Raw genomic sequence first — 17,823 nt, 5'->3', positions numbered from 1 at the left:
TAAAAAGTAAATCATATAATAATAAAATTACAAAATTCTTACTTAGCTTAAGTGTTATTTAAAAATGTTTTTTTCTTTTTCCATTTCTTTTTTGTGAGACAGGATCTTTTCTATGTAGTTCTAGAATTTTCTATGTAGACCAGACCCTACGCCTGAGTGTTGGGATTAAAGATGTGCAACAGCCACACCTGGCAAAATCTACTTTTCTTTAAAACTTCACATAAAACTAAAAAAAGTCCATTCTATTTATAAGAGGTTAGACTGCACACCCTTACTAAACTGCGTTTATAAGAATTTCTTCCCAAATAAAAAGTTTTTTCTTAAAAAAAAAATAAAAAAGAAAGAAAGAAACAGCCAAGTTAAAAATAATGTAACCCAGTATGGAGATTTATGATCTTCAGACTTGGGAAGCAGAGGCAGGAAGATTGTGAATCTGAGGGCAGCATATGCTGCAGTGAGACCTCTCTAAAAGCAAAGCAGCCAGTGTGTGGTAGCACACACCTTTAATCACAGCACTCAGGAAGCAGAGACAACTGGATCTGTGAGCTCTAGGCTAGTCAGGACTACACAGTGAGATTCTATCTCAAAACCAAACCAAACATATAATAAATAGCTTGATTAAGACTAGTTATTAGCACCACTGAATAAAAGCTATTATTTTTGACTATTCTACACCACAGCTACATTGTACTAAAACAAACAAAACCTCCCACCAAGTCACTTTAACTAATTATTTTTTAAACTGTGTGTGTGTGTGTTTGTGTGTGTGTGTGTGTGTGTGTGTGTGTGTGTGTGTGTGTGCAGAGAAGCTCAAATGTTCTCAGAAGTCAGAGATGGGGGGGAGAGAGACAGAGAACAGAAGTTCAAATGTTCTCAGGTCGGAGACATTGGTTTGACTGGACCTGGAATTGTGAGGCAGCTGATGTGGGTACCAGGAACCAAAGTCATGTCCTATACAAGAGCAAGTGTTCTTAACCACTGAACCATCTCTCCAGCCCCACTTTGGCCATTACTAAAGAAATCAATCCATCATGTTTCTTATTTAGGATGCAATAGAATTCTGAGGAAATGAGGCTGTAGACTGCCCACTTCTCAATTTTTTCTACTGATCTAAAACGTTTCAGAAAGGCTTACCTTGTCCATGAAACTATAATTTCTCCCTTCTTCTTGATAACATTTTTTGCAGAAAGGCTTCCTGGAGAAGTAGCAAGTGCTGCTGTTGAACCCTTCACCTCTGGGTTGGCCTCTGAAGACAAGGATGTATCATTTACTGCAGGTTCCCTTTTCTTGCTGGCTTGCTTTCTGTGAGCATCACCATTTCTATCAGAATTAGGACCAAGTCTCTTGGTATTTTCACTACTTAAGTCTATGTCCTTTCTTTGTTTTTTCTGAGAAGAGTGATTTACACCAGGACTGTTTTTTCTCTTCTTGTGACCATTACTCAGAGTTTCAGGCAACTCTGAACAATCCAACTTTGATGGAGGCTCTGATTTTACAATATGTTTCTTTATTTCACAGGAGTCAGCAGACTCTGAGGTCAAATCAATACACGTTTCTTCAGCAATACATTCTAAAGAACTGTTTACCCTTCCCATCTTTCCCTCTTTGTGGTTATCCTCATCTATACATATTACTTGGCATCCCATACCTTCAACAGCTAACACAGGTTCACTACTTTCGTTTTTACTCTCACTTGAAGCATCTTGTGTCAAATCAATAAAAGCATCTACAGTATCAGGCTGTAAAGAACTACCTGTTATCTGCACATCTTGATCTAAGTTGGTTTTAGAACATTCCAAGTGATCAATATTTAAAACTGTTACTTCCATTAGCTCCCCCAAGCTTTTAGTCTCAGTGACTGGATCTTGTGTTAGATCTATGTGTGTACTAGGAAGATGATCGTCAACAGAATGTGGGATTTTTTCCATTGAAGTCAATTCTGGAAGGTTATCAGAAACTTTTGCTTCCCATTCTTGATGCAACTTGAAACAATCATCAGCCACTTGATCACAATGAACCACCTTATTTGAGGCATCTTTAAGAAATTCGTATATATCTGGAACCTGTGTTTGAACTATAGAATTCTGATCTTGAGATGGTTTGCTCTTATCGATATTTTTGTCAGAATTTTCCAAGTCTTTGACAGGTTTTAAAACGGTATTTTGAAATTGGATAGGTTCTTTCTCTGTTGCCACATCAGCTTCTTTTCCAGTTCTAGGCAAAGATGTCAATGACTCTTCAGCTACCAAACCATGTTTAAGGCCAGGGGAGGTAGATGGTGTTGCACGCCGTATTTTCACAATGAAATGATCATTGGACTTTTCCATTATGACAGCATGCATAGGAAGATTAGGGTGGTACTGAAAGCCTGAAGCAACAGACCGGCTTGTCCATGATGAACAGCTTGATTTACTACTTGAATTATCTGACTCTAGAGCTAGGTGAATGTCCTGTTCAGATGCATCCTCTTCCTCAAGCAAAGCATCCTCACTAAAATGTGCACTAATAACTTCTTCAGGAGTTGAAGTTGACAAAACTTCAGGCTTTAAGAAACTCAAATGGCCATCTGACTTCAGAGGTGACGGTACTGTTAAAGAGACCGCAAGATCTTCTAAGAGTATGGAAGAGATGCAGGGCTTACTCTTTTCTGAGCTGTATACGTTATCTTTACTTAAAGCAAGGTTAGAAGATACTTCAAACATACAATTTTCATCTAACACATCAGGGTGAACTGGCAGTGAAAGCCCTGAAGATAGAGATGGACCCTTTTCAGATGATAATAAAGACCAGTTATCATCACTGATCACTTTTGGACAAAGAGAAGCCCCCTCTGAAACTAGCTCTTCTGTTGCACAAGCTGGTGCAGATTCGCACTTGAGGCTCTCTAGCAGCTGTTTCTCTGGAGTCTTTAATTCCCACTCTGCCTTTTCAGTGCCACCCGTGTCCAACAGATCAGAACCTTGTAGCAAACTTTTAAATATTTCACCCATCTGCGCGTCACTCACTAAGTTAAAAGTAAGGCTGGACGCCTGCTGCTCAGTAAGGATCTCAAAGCTACGCTCTGACTTAGAGCCTGCATGCTGTGCCGCCTGTGTCTCCTCCTCGGTATTTCCTTCATGTTTTTCTGCCCTCGGGGTGCTCGAGCAGTTCATTTCCAGAAACTGCTCTTTACATTCAGAGTTCTTTGTATTATCAGTGCAAGTGCTAAAAGCTCTCTTTACATCATGCTTTACTGTACTAGCATTGGTTTTATTTTGGTCTTGATGTTTTTCTTCAAATTTTTCATATCCCAGTGAAGATTTAAAATTCACAGCATTTTCTGATTTTATCACTTTTTCTCTCCGTATTTCTTTGTTGTCCATTTTCTTCTTCTGACAATTTGAATGTTGGGTTCTCTCTTTATATTTTTTTCCAAGTTTTCCTTCACTATTGTCATTTTCAATGTTTACAGAACCACAAAACTTTAGAAGGATTTTTTTAAGCTTTTCAAACAAATAATCAAGTTGTTCATCTACAAACTTCCACAACTTTTTTTTCATATCTGTTTGCTGCTGTTCAAATAAACGGTCAACAATGCCGTTCTTCTTTACTTGTTTAAGGTTAGATTCTATGACGTCACAAAGACTCTTCTGTAAAGTACTCACTGACTTACAGATCTTAGACAAATCAAGGTATTTAATTAGTGACGTGAAACTCAAAATTGCAGATTCAATAATTCTGTGAAATTGTGTCAATGAAAATTTTATCTTGAATTTCATATAATTTTTCCTTACATGTTTCCCTAGCAACCGGAACATATGCATAACCTCCCATACGGAGGAGGGCGCAAGAATAAGCGGAAGTATTTTTTCCAAGCTGGAGATGCTCATTGTTTTACTCTTCCTTTCTGTGTTTGAAGGTCTAGATTCATTTGATCTTTTACTCCATGTGACTCTGTCCCGAGGGAGTTTTACAACCGTCCTCCCATTGTCCTTATGCACATGTGCAGTGCTCTTCCTGCTTCCTGGGCTGCTTTTACCTGGCTGCACTTCAGTAGAAGCTTTAGGTCTTGAACTCTTTTCCAAGCGTTTCTGTGCTACAGATTCTTCATCATCACTTCTAATCTCCCCTTCTTCTAATTCATCTAAAGACAAATTTTTACAAGAATCTGCTGCTGGACATTTGTCAAATTTGGGAACTGGTTTTTCATTTTCCTTATTTAGACCAGACTGACTCTTGAAGGTAGAAAGAGTTGAATTGGATGGAAACTCATCTGTGGAGAAGAATATATTAAAATCACATGACCACTGAGTCTTAGTCATTTGACATTTGCATCCTAAATGTAACAATTATTTTAATAACCTTTTCCCTTTTAAGGCAAAATGATAATGCTTAATACTTAAATCATTTCCACTAACCTTTATTTCTTATCTTACAAAGAATTCAAAAGGTGCTAGGGTTGTGATTCAGTGATAGAGCAATTGCCTAGTGTGTACTGAAGCTCTGAATCTGATTCTCAGCATTGGGAAAATAAACAAGTATGTCATCTGAATAATTTTCATTTCATTTACCAGCATCATCTTTTCTACAACATTTGATAATTGTTTCTAAACAGTGAAAGTATATATGAAATCTAAGACTATAGCTCAGTATTAGTAGAATACAGGCTTTGAATTAGGCCCTGGGCCTAATGTTCAACCATAATATAGCAGATGTATGTATGCATGTATGTATGTATGTAGTAAAAATAACTTGAAATAATTTGTCCAATCACTCCCCTTTTCAATAAAAACAGTTAAACTAAGCATGGTAGTATAAAAGTACAATTTTAACACTTAGGAAGCTAAGGCAGGAGGATAACCACCAGCTCAAAGCCAACTTAGGCTAGCTAGTCAGAAAGAACTTGTTGAGGAGTAGGGAAGGATTAGAGAAATGGGTTAGTGAATAAAGTGCTTACCACTCAAATGTGAGGACTGGAGCTCAGATCTCCAGCACCAACACAAAACTGTGCAGGTGTGGTAACCCACCCACAATCACAGTGTATGGGAGGCAAAGATAGGTTTCTCTGGCAATTCACTCAGCTAGAGTAGCCGCACTGTTGAGCTCTGGGTTCAATGAGATTCAGTAAGAGTAGAGCAAGACTGAGAAAGACATACCACATCAACCTCTGGCCTCCACACCAGTACATATAAATATGAACATGTGCACGTTTGGACACTACCATGTATACACGTAATAAAAACCTTTACACATTACAGAGCTGGAGTAGAGCTGAGCAGGAGTGCATATCTAGCACAAGGGGCCGTGAGCTCAATTCCCAGCAGCAATTACAAAATGTCTATAAATTGTATCTGGACGATAGTCATCCATCAAGCTATGTGTAATTGGTACGCACTGAAAAGGGGAGATCAGTTTTTCTCAGTGAAGCTCACTGGTGGATCAGCTATACTCCAGGTCAGGGACCATGTCCAGAAGTAGTTGGCTAACACAAGACAAACTCTGGTTTTGGTTTTATTTGCAGGGTGGGGTCGGGTAGGGGGCTTTTTGCTTCAATTTGTTTTATGGGGTTTTGTTTTGTTACTTTTTTCTGATTTGTGTTTTTGCAGTTTTGTGGGGGGCTTGTAAAGAAAAAATATATATATTGGGTGAATGAGTTGAGAAAGATCTAAAGAGTTCGAAATTAGAAAACAGTATCAAAACATGTTACATAAAAACTTTAAGTTGTTTTAAAGACTCGGAGTATACTTCTAGTTAATATCAGAATGTTTTTTAATATCAAAAAAGATAGCTCAGGAACTGGAGAGGTATCTCTGTGGTTAGGGGCACTTAATGCTCCAGAAGACCAGGATTTACTTCTCAGCACTCACATGGCAACTCACAGCTTTCTCCAATTCCAGTTCCAGGAGATCCAGTGCCTTCCTCTGCCTCCCAGGGGGACCAGGCACACATTGGTGGACACACATACGTAGGCATTTATACATACACATAAATCCAAGTCAGGGAAAACTAAGTAAAGGAGCTTGCCTCAACAAGCCTAGTAGCCTGAGTTCAAACCTAGACCCCCATGTAAAGGTATACTAGAATATTCCATGACTGTTCTCTGGTTTCTTTCCACAAGCATTCCTCGGCACACACAAACCCCTTACACATCACATATAAATACAATCACACAGTGCAAATTAATCATTTTTGTAATTCTCCAAAGCACTAATTTTGTTTTATGTTGACAAAAGGACAACTTACAGAAGATAACATAAACTATTACCTTTATGACTGCTATCATACAGTGGAATTGCACATGAGCTCTCCATGCTAAAAACTTTGGATACCGGTCTCACTGGACTATTCAGAGGGCTGATGGGTTCTGGAATAGGTCTCAGATTATTAAAGTCAATACTCAAAACTGAGTTATCATCATCCTGATATACCGAGTTTGATTCTCCAGTTTCTATTTTGTGGTCAATCAACTCAGTCTTCTGTGGTGAAGATACAAACATCTCTTTAGGTAAACAAGGCTCCAACGGACAAGATTTAGTCTCAAGCATAGGTCTCTCTTGAAGAGAAGGTTCGAGTTTAGGATTACTGTCTCCCGGACAGTTTACTAGTGAAATGCTAGGTTCTTCAACCAGAGGCCCCAGATGGCTCTCACTGGGCACAGCTGTTTTTGGTGAAAGAACCACCTTTGTTTTTACACCTTCAGAAATATCACAAGAATTTGTTTCATCATGCCTTTTGGTGCCCAGTTCTTGACTGAAGTCTTCAGAAACACGTTCTGGTAATACAGGCATCGCCACAGAAGCAGCTGGCCTTGCACCACCACACGTCTCTTCTACGTCCATTGATCGGAACAAGCATCTTGCTTGTTCAGTTTCTACAGGTGCTGGGAAGGAACTTTCTGTGCCACGAGCAAGCACTTCACAAGGCACAGGATTCGCAACAGATTTAAGTAACAATCTATTTTCTTCTTTCATTTTGTCTTCTGGAATGCTGATACCAAGTTGAGATGTTGCTGAAAGAGCCTCCTTTGGCTCTGGTATCTCTGATTTGGTTTCCTTTCTATTATGTTCACTGACAGAAGGAAGACATGCCACGGTTTCAGAATTCTCCAAGGACTTTGAGTCACACATGTCACTGGGCTTGGGAACACCAGATATTTGATGCTGGTTATCTTGACAAACAGGCTGCTTTTTAGCAGGAGAAAGAGTTAAGTTCAGCTTTTCCATGAAGCTTAACTTTAAGTCCTTGCCCTTTGCTTCATTGGGCCCATTCTCCACTTTCAGTGCACATTCTTTATTGTCCGACCCTTTTGAAAGCTCGTTGTTAGAGACTGCACCTTTACCATGTTTTGGCTCAGTTTGTCTCTTTCCATCTGCAGTGCTTTTCTTAGTGTCTTTATGAGTCCTCTGCGAGTGTTCTGGAGGTGACTTTTTGTCACTTTTCACATGCCTACTTTCTTCTTTGTTTTCTCGTTCTCTTTTCCTCCGGTCCTCAGTTCTATGTCTTTCTCCTTTGAGAGGTGTATTTTCCCACTGGTGTGCAACACTGACCTCCTTGGAGTGAGGGTACTTGCTATTTCTGTTGCTGGAAAGAGAGGACGAACATCTTCTATCTGGAAAGCCATGGCTGCTCATGCTTCTGTCTCGTTTACCATCTTCCCTTCCCCTTCTCTCGTCTGAATGATACTTACTGAAGCCATAATATTTCATGTCGCTCTTGGAGTGAGGAGGTAATGCACGATCCACTCTTCCCCGATGCCCTTGCTCCTCTCCTGCTGGTTTAAACTTCACATCACCCTTTCTTTCTGTTTTGTCCTGAGACTGAAGCTCTTTTCTGTGCGTATTTTGTAATCTTTCATTTTGTCTCTCTAGATTTTTGTCACTTTGAGGTTCCACTCGAGTGTGTGGTCTTTCTCTGGAAGTCTCTTTTTCCCAAGAAGAGGTACTGTGCTCACTTTTATATCCCAAACCAGTGCTACTTTTAATCTCTGAAATTTTGCTCTCAGCCCTTGCTTCACCGTTTCCATGTTTCTCAGAGTTTCTTTGCAGTCTGGAATTAGCCTCTTTGTCCCTTGGCTCACCATCACTACAGCTGCTATTCAAGTCTTTCTGTGTTCTATCAGTTCCTCTGCTGCATTGGCTATGTCTAATGCCATTCCTTCCTCTTCTATCCTCATTTGAGTTACCTTCACTAACCTGGTAAGGAGAACGTGACCAGACATTGTTGGTACAATGTTTCTCAATACTCGTAGACAAGTGCAAAGGATTCTGTGCTTCAGAATGCGATTTTCCTTCCTTTTCCAAGTTTGGCTGTGAAGTGTTAGAATGTACATCTTTCTGAACATCACTTTTAACTCCGTGATCAGTCTTTGAACAATCATCCAAATGGGGAGATTTAGATTGTGAATCTTTTGTTCTTGCAGTTTTATGGTTATTTCGAAAATGTGGAAACTCGGACAATCTATTAAGATACAGAAATTAACAAAAAAAGCAATGTTAATTAATATTTAATAGCATTCTAGATTTTACTCACATATGACATACCTTTCAAATTTAAGGGCCTACATACTGGCAAAACCAATAGGAGCCAGTGATTTGAGCTGGGGTATAGCTCAGTGAGAAAGCACTTTAGCATGCAGCAAACACTGAATCAAAAACAAAGAATATATCCATTTCCAACTACACAGACCTATTCTTAATGCAAGGAACTCTCTCATTTGCTTTTGCTTCAAAGGAACGACACCCTAGCACCTGCCAGTTCTCTTTGGACTCAGGACAGGTATACAACTCCCAAGTCAGCACAGTACACTTAGGAGATACACAACCCACAGCTACATATACACCTTACATTCATTAATTCTGTTATGTCTGCATTGTACTGTTCCCATCTACCCCAGGTAAGTTTACATGCTGAGGTCTTAACACACAGTATCTCAGAATATAACCTTATTTGAACACAATAAATTAGAAAACCAATACAGATCCCAACTCAATTAGGGGTTAGAGTAGTCGCTCCATGATACAGCCTTTGCCTAACATGTATGAGGCCTGGGGTCAATCTCTGGCATCAGAAAAACAACCAATTACTAGACGATACTTCTGAGACAACTGGGGAAATGTGACAAAAAGCTGTTAACCATAAAAAACAAAAAAACAAAAACAAAAAACAAATCTTTGCTAAGATAGAACTTTCTGTTTCTCAACAGACATAAAAAAAGAGCACAGGCAAGTCACAGATTAAAAAACTTTTCCAATCCGCTTATCCAAAACATGTTGTGTACGTGTAATGCACCCCACAATTAAACTACAAACTCCTAAAAGACAGTGCCAAGTCACACCTGTTGGTACAGACTACAAAGTACACCACTCAAAGTTTTATTTTAATCATACTTACTTATTTTTCTGAGTTTGTTCATGGGGGAGGGAGAGAGATGGGGGTGGGGACAACATGTGGGAGTTGGTTTTCTGCACCAAGAGGATTTCAGGGATGGAACTCTGGCTTGACTGCAAGCACCTTTATCAGATAAGCCATTTTACTTTAAATACACCTTCACATTGTACATTTCCCAGTATTCACAAGCTTAATTTTTCTATTTATTTTCACTATATGTTAATATTTCAATTTTGCTTCAGTAAATGTTAAATTTCTACTAAATACTAATTAGTTACAATTATAATACTAGTTAGCACACAGTATAAATATTAAATACTTAGCCACATTAAACAAACTAATACTAAGGTTTTTTACACACACACACACAAAACTTTCCAAGCTAGATATGGTGGCAAGTGTCTTTAATCTCAGCCTTCAGGAGTTAGAGGTAGGAGGATCTCTGTGAATTCCAGGATAATTGAATCTAACACAGAATTCCAAGTCAAGGCTACATACAACAAACCAAACAACTTCTCCACTCAAGAACCAACATTAATACAAGGTGCACTGGGAATGACTTAAGTTAGTAAAAGCCTAAATAAGGCAAAATAGTCCACACAACAGTATGTCAGACTCCATGGCAGGTAACTGGAAAATGTTGAGTGTAAGCAAACATATCTGCTTCATTAGATGTATACTGCAGTAAATGTAGAAGATACTAAGCAAGGAATCTCATTCATTTGAAGAACTACAAGTATACATAAACCCACAAAAGAAGTCTGACTGGGACATAGAGAGCAGATAAGTATCTCCAGCCAGAAAGATGGTTAGTTAGGGACTAGAGAGTTGTTCAATGGTGAAGAACACTGGCTACTTATCCAATGGATCTGGGTTCAGTTCCTCAGGATTGAGGATGGCAATCACAACCAATTGTAACTCCAGACCAGACACCCTTTCCAGGCCTCTGAAAATACCAGGTATGAAATACACACATACATGCAGACAAAATACCCATACACATTAAAACAATTAAGAGTAACAAAAACAACAAGATGGCTATGTCAAAACTAGAGGATGAAGAGAAGTAGAGAAAGGGCACACATAAAGGAAAGGCAGAATCAGAGGTAACTGAAAGAACATCAGAGCTGTGGTATTCATGCAGAGGTAAGCAAAGGCAGGGCTAAGAAATGACTGGGCTTATATTGCAAGGGACCAGAAAGGCAAGTTAAGATAACTGACCTTTCATCATAAGAACATTCAAAAGCTCCTAATACATTTTAATCAAGAGAAGAGCATAAGATGACTTTTGTTCAGTTATGTGCTTCAGAGAAAAACAGGCAAAAGAAAGCACAGCAGATGCAGAGATGACAGCACAATGGATTATTGCTAGTCTGCATAGACTAGATGGGTTGCAACATGTGAATAAATGAAAAGAAATAAATCACTCACAGGGACATGAGCATCAAGTGGTGGCTCTGAGGACTGGATGAAAGAGAAGCTTCATGGGCAGTGATGATATGTTTGCCAAGAGTCCTGGTGTTAACAGCAACTTACCACAAGCACTCTAGTGTCAGCAGTAAGGAAAATGTCACCACTTCCTAGAAGCCTGGTGACAACTGAATAAATGACATTGTTCTCTACTAAGCTACAGAACAGTGGGAAAGGTTTTGTGGCAAATGTTTTGGATACATTTTGAAAGCCTTTTAAAGACACTCATGTGAATATAAAGTATGTACACACAAATTAAATTGGCCTAGCATGCATGAGACTTTTCATATAAAGAAACTGAAAGAGAAAAGAATGAAGCAAGAAGACCAGAGAGATGGACCATTGGTTAAGAACACCCTACTGCTCTATTCGAGGACAAATCCCAGTATCAAGATTGGGCAGCTCACAAGTGTCTGAAACTCCTACTCCAAGGGGATCTGATGCCCCCTTCCAACCTCCATGGGCACTGGCAAGCACATATACAAACAAAATAAATCTAAAAGAGAGAGGGAAAAAAGGACAAAGGTTTGATCTTTAAAAACTCAAAATAATAACCAAGACAGAAAAATAAATCTCAGGAAAATAACTAAAAAGTGTCACATTACAAATGTAATGTAATTATAGGGGGAGTTTGATTCAAAGCTGGAGGGTAATGAAGTTAAACAACCCGCATAAAGACAATCTAAATGAAAGGTAAGAAACTATTTGATGGACTTACAGCGTGGCTGATGATCAAAAGTCAGATAGGATCTGGCTCAAGAGTAAGCACAGTTGGGGCTGGCAAGACGGTTCAGTGGGTAAAGGCACTTGCTGAGCTAAATATAATCCCCGGAACCCACACAATAGAAAGAAAGCTCCACCATGGAATATGCACACACTCTTTACAGAAAAGAGCCAAGGGCTCAGTGGTAAAGCACTTGCATAACCCATAATACCTTAGGTTCAACTTTCCACACCATCCAAAATTAAAACTACAAGGAAAAACATTATAAAGCAGAATTTGAAACAGGGTACAGTGATGAAGCAAGAGGATAAACAGTTTCAAGCCAGCCTTAGAGAGACTATCCTTAAAAACAAAATCAAACAAAACCAAAACAAAACATAACTGAAAGGGAGATGTGGCAGCAGGTTTAAAAAATAATTCTTTCACTCTATCTACGGGGAAGAAGGGATAGCCACAGATACAAACTGGACCAGAATGTCACCCTGAATTAAAGAGAGTGAGAAAAACTAACAAAGAAAATCCACTTAAGGGGGTTATTTGTTTAAAAGGTTAAGTACATTTGTCCTTTACTGTCGTTTTACAAATTGCATTAATGTGTTTACTTGTTTGGGAAGGGGCACACAAGCATGCCACAGCACACCTGTAGCAGTCACAGTACACTTGAGGGAGCTGCTTCTCTCCTAGCATCCGGATCCCAGGGGTTGATCTCAGGTCAGCAGGTTTGGCTCCAAGTGCCTTCACTTGCACAGCCTTCTTTCTTTCTTCTAGGTGCTCTGGGCTCATCCTTCACTGAGCTACTTCCCCAGCCCTGCTCTCCTGGTGTCTCAGTTTCTGATGTAACCAGCAGAACAACACATGTACAATGATTTTCTCTGGTAAGCAGTACTAGAGCAGGACCTCAGTGAGTTAGAAAACTACTTTAGGAGTTGTGTTGCAATGCTCCATCAGTGACCATAGATATCACTATAAGTCATTAGCAGAGCAGTTGACAAGAACTCTTTAATGAAATACATATGTTGTCCTTTGACTGAAAGTAAAACCATACTTTCTGTGACTGGTGAAAGGTGACATCCACACACCTTTGGTGAAGATGATTTATTTCTTCATCCTTACGGTTTATCTCCACTCTGGCAGTTTTGATAAGTGCTGAGATATTCTTCTTAAGAGACTGGTTTTCATTTTTTAAGTTCAAGTTCTAAAACAGATAAGACACATTAACAGACCCAAAATGTATAGAACTGTCAATACTACTACTTGTAGTTGCTAGTTGTGAGGTTTTTAAAGATAAAGCTTGGCTATACAGCCCATGATAGACTTGAACTCACTTGATCCTCCTGCCTCAGCCTCCATTGTGGGAGGATCATACTGGCACATACCATCATACCCAACTTTCCACTAACTGTTGAATACCAACTAATGCTAGGCATTATACATTTTATCTTATGTAATTCTGAGAAGCAGCTAAGAATTAGTTTTCCTACTTCTCAGATGCAGAAGCTGAGATCTGGAGACAATAACCAATACTAGGAAAGAACTGCCTCAGACAAGCATTGTCAAAGCAGTAATACAAGCAACAAGTTCTGCCTGAACCATTACACTGAAGCTTTAGTTTCAATAACGACTTAGTTTTATTAACTAAGACATGATCTACCTGGTGTGGTGGTACACACCTTTAGTCCCAGCACTCAGGAGGCAGAGGCAGGAAGATTTTCTGAAAGTTAGAGTCAGCCTGGTCTACACAGTGAGACCATGTCTTAAAACAAAAAACACTACTAAGAAATGCTAACTAAGCATTACCTATTTTTAAAAACTAAATATGCAAAGATATGGTTTTCAAATTAAGACAGAATCTAGAGCTGGTTCTTTAAGGGGAGAGTCAAGAGAAACAAGTTTACAAAAAAGTAGATAGAATACTGTCAGATTTCTTATTTTTGCAGCACAATCACAAAAAGAACCATTCTGACAACTGTGAACGCCCCCCCCCCAAAAAAACCCTTAACCTTTGTTCCACAAAAATGTCTTCTTTTAGCTGTATGTGGTATCACATTCCTTTAGGACAAGTACTTGGGAGGCAGAGGCTGGCAGATTTCTGAATTCAGAGATAGACTGGTCTACACAGGAAGGTCCAAGCCTGCCAGGGCTACGCAGTAAGACCATTTCAAACAAAAGAGAACTACCCTCTTTTAAGCCACCCACTTCTAAACTTACCACCCAATCACTGATTTGTCCAACCTATCATTTATGTCAATGTCATTATAACTTTGAAGCAATTTTCCTATAATCCTTCCTAATGAAGAAAAAATTAAAATGGCAATACAACACAAAATATTTTGTAAAGTGGAGAGGTATAGACATGACCAAGGTATATTGTATGCATGTAAAAATTATCCAAAAAATGGAATTTTTACACATACAAAGAAATGTCAGCAGGCTGGAGAGATGGGTCAGTGGTTGAGAGCACTGACTGCTCTTCCAGAGGTCCTGAGTTCAAATCCCAGCAACCACATGGTGGCTCACAACCATCTATGATAAGATCTGATGCCCTCTTCTGGTGTGTCCGAAGACGGTTACAGTGTCCTTATAATAAATAAATAAATCTTTTTTTTAAGTGAAATGCTATGTGTTTAGCTCATATGATATAGACCCAGAACTTGGTTAGGTTAATCCCTAGCAAATAGACAAAAACCTCATAAGCTGCCAATACTTTACCACTTTAATTGCTAATGCTCCAAAAACAGGGCTGGGGGTACACTACTTTAGTGACAGACCCTCACATCCACAAAACCTGAGTATTAATTTTTTTTTAATGTGCATTGGTATTTTGCTTGTACAAATGTCTGTGTGAGGGTGCTGGGTCCCCTGGAACTGGAGTTACAAACAGTTGTATGCTGCTACATGTGCACTGGGAATTGAACCAGGGTGCCCTGGAAGGACAGCCAGTGCTCTTAACATCTGAGCCATCCATCTCTCTAGCCCCAGCATTAAACTTTTAAACTGCCAAGATCTCAATATTTTAACTTTAATTATAACTTTTCTTTTAAAGGAGATAGTCTCACTGGACAGTGGTTGCACATGCCTTTAAATCCCAGCACTAGGAAGGCAGAAGCAGAATGGCTGGTGTACAGAGGGAGTTCCAGGATAGCCAAGGCTATACGGAGAAACCCTGTCTCAAAGGGGGAAAAAAAAAAGAGAAAACACTCTTACTATGTTATCCAAGCTGGCCCTAAAGCCCACAGTTAAGTGATCCGTCTATCATAGTCTCAGAAGTAGCTTGGACTACAGGTACTGTGCTTTAAAAGATTCCTGTCTGACTGTATGTCCATCCTAGAGATCAAGCCCAGCACATTCTTCTATTGTCTCGGCTCAAGAGTTGCCCCACAAACCACACAAACAATGATCTCAGTCAGACAGGAATGATTTATTGAACACAGACCTAAAGACTGATTGACCAGGGTAATAGCTTCAGACTTAGGGACTGAAAGCTGCACAATGAACATTTCTCAGGGCCAGCATATAAAGGTTAAATACACAAAAAAATACAATGAACTCATAAGCAAGGGCAGGAAGTACTGCGGGGTGGTCAGCCCTGACTCAAGCCATTTTAGATTTAACAACTCATATTGACCTTTAATTTAATGGATTGTAAATGAAGCTAATAACTGTAGATTATCTTAAGATTAACAAACCTCATAAGTAACAGGGTATGTGGTCAGCAGGACCCTGCTCTGAGTCCAGTCATTTTTCTGTGTCAGTGACTAGCAGGCATGTTACAGCAACAATATGAAATAGATAATGGTCAAGAAACAAAATGGCTACAGCTATGCTGGGGGGGGGGGGGGGCAGGTCTCAGCAATATAAAACATAGGGGGACCTGGGAAGATAACTCAGTAAAGAGAGTTCTCAGAAAACAAGTGTGAGAATGTATGCTTGATTCCTTAGAACTCACATAAAAAGCAATCTTGGGTTGTACATGCTTATCACCTCAGCACTGGAAAAATAAAGATGGGTGGACTCCTGTAGGCTGCTAGCATGCAGCGGCCTAGCCTACTCTGAGATGCAGGCCAGTCAGAAGCTATGCCTCAAAAGACAAGGCAGATGGTGCCTGAGAAACAACACCCAAGGATACCTCCGGCTTCTATATGCATGTGCGATCAAGTGCATTCACCCATTCACTCATGTGTACACTCTCACACATAAATGTTAGTGAAGAGATAACCATACCTGTGTCTGTATTTCCTTAAACCTTTTCATCAAATCTTTCATTTGCTGTTGACATTTCCCATATTCTATCTGCAACTGCAAAACACCAAAGGATAAATGTAAGCATTATTGTGCTTTCTTAGCTTAAATGACATTTAAAACTGGGGAGGGGATCGATGTACTCATAGGTTATTTAGTCAGATTATGTTGTACTCTGTTGTAGCTATTGTTTCCCAGTGTCTCCCAATGTAGGCCAGGCTGCTTCACTATTGAGCCCCCGTCTCAGCCTCCCTAGCACTGAGATTATAGGCATGTATCACTGGGCCTGCCTATTATTAGTTTTTAAATTTCAGTCCATTCATGGTACATTTTGATAAGCTTCATAGTGTAAATCTGAACCTTAATGTTCAAATATAGTTAAAAGAAATTTGTGGCATGTAAGTCTCAACACACAAGTCAATATAAATCATAAAAAAATTAAAATGTTGTATTTCACTGACAGTCTACTATAGTTTTATATATATTCAGGTACTTAAGTTCAGTGAAATAAAATTGTAACTGAATTTAGACATGTATTTAGAAAGTATTGCTTAGAAAAATAAATCAGAGGCAGAAACTTACTTAAATACTCTTAATTTAAGAAGTAATGCCTAAACACAGACTGTTCAATAGTAAGCTATAGCCATCTCTTCAGCAGCTACAAAAACTAATAAATGTTCTTAATAATAGAGACAACTCATACGTCATTGTATGTTGCCTCCTTTGCAGTTCCTTCTTCAGTCAGGATCTCTTCATACAAATCTAAACAGTTCCTGAATGACACACAGGATCTAGCAGTACTGTCTGAAAACAAACAAAAACTTAAATTAAGGTACTTGTTAGGATCTTTCTAAATTAGATTTATCAAAACATATTAGTAAGCATAAAAATGGCTTGTTATTTTTATGTTTTCTACATGTATACCATTATTCTTTGTGTTAGAATTCTTGATGTTGTGTCTACGTCAAAGGGTTTTTACATTGCTCCTCACCTACAGCCTATAATTACTTCACAGATGACGGCAAGAATGCCACATCGTTCAATGAATGCAGTGTGAAAATTATCTGTTACAAAACACTGAGACATCTGATTGTGGACAAGCTCTTAACTGGACAGGTATGAGACACTCCATTGCCATTCTTACTGATGCATGTGAGGACACAATGACAGTACTCTGTGAGGACAGGCAGAGATGAGGACACAGTGACAGTACTCTGTGTGAGAGGACAGACAGAGATGAGGACACAGTGACAGTACTCTCTGTGAGAGAAGACAGTCAGAGATGAGGACACAGTGACAGTACTCTCTGTGAGGACAGGCAGAGATGAGAACACAGTGACAGTACTGTGTGTGTGAGGACAGACAGAGATGAGGACACAGTGACAGTACTCTGTGAGAGAGGACAGTCAGAGATGAGGACACAGTGACAGTACTCTGTGTGAGGACAGGTAGAGATGAGGACACAGTGACAGTACTCTCTCTGTGTGTGAGGACAGGCAGAGATGAGGACACAGTGACAGTACTCTCTGTGAGGACAGGCAGAGATGAGGACACAGTGACAGTACTCTGTGTGAGGACAGGCAGAGATGAGGACACAGTGACAGTACTCTGTGTGAGGACAGGCAGAGATGAGGACACAGTGACAGTACTCTGTGTGAGAGGACAGGCAGAGATGAGGACACAGTGACAGTACTCTGTGTGAGGACAGGCAGAGATGAGGACACAGTGACAGTACTCTGTGTGAGAGGACAGGCAGAGATGAGGACAGACACAGTGACAGTACTCTCTCTGTGAGGACAGGCAGAGATGAGGACACAGTGACAGTACTCTGTGTGAGAGGACAGGCAGAGATGAGGACACAGTGACAGTACTCTCTCTGTGAGGACAGGCAGAGATGAGGACACAGTGACAGTACTCTCTCTGTGAGGACAGGCAGAGATGAGGACACAGTGACAGTACTCTGTGAGAGGACAGGCAGAGATGAGGACACAGTGACAGTACTCTGTGAGAGGACAGGCAGAGAT

The 17,823-nt window shown here is 39.7% G+C and overlaps 1 protein-coding gene across 1 annotated transcript in view; it reads right to left on the bottom strand.

Annotated features, from left to right (window-relative positions):
* Positions 1-17,823, bottom strand: part of CASP8AP2 (caspase 8 associated protein 2) — a gene marked incomplete at its 5' end in the record, with an annotated part of 29,305 nt that overhangs the window by 4,659 nt on the left and 6,823 nt on the right. Inside the window, 5 exons of the mRNA XM_080938696.1 lie at positions 1,135-4,252; positions 6,245-8,436; positions 12,640-12,755; positions 15,782-15,856; positions 16,503-16,603. Of these exons, the coding sequence (XP_080794822.1) occupies positions 1,135-4,252; positions 6,245-8,436; positions 12,640-12,755; positions 15,782-15,856; positions 16,503-16,603 (5,602 nt within the window). The remainder of the gene's footprint in view (positions 1-1,134; positions 4,253-6,244; positions 8,437-12,639; positions 12,756-15,781; positions 15,857-16,502; positions 16,604-17,823) is intronic.

The sequence above is a fragment of the Micromys minutus genome (genome assembly GCF_963924665.1).
Source record: "Micromys minutus genome assembly, chromosome: 26".
NCBI classification, from domain to species: Eukaryota; Metazoa; Chordata; class Mammalia; order Rodentia; family Muridae; genus Micromys; species Micromys minutus.
This window is presented reverse-complemented; position numbering and strand designations above follow the sequence as displayed.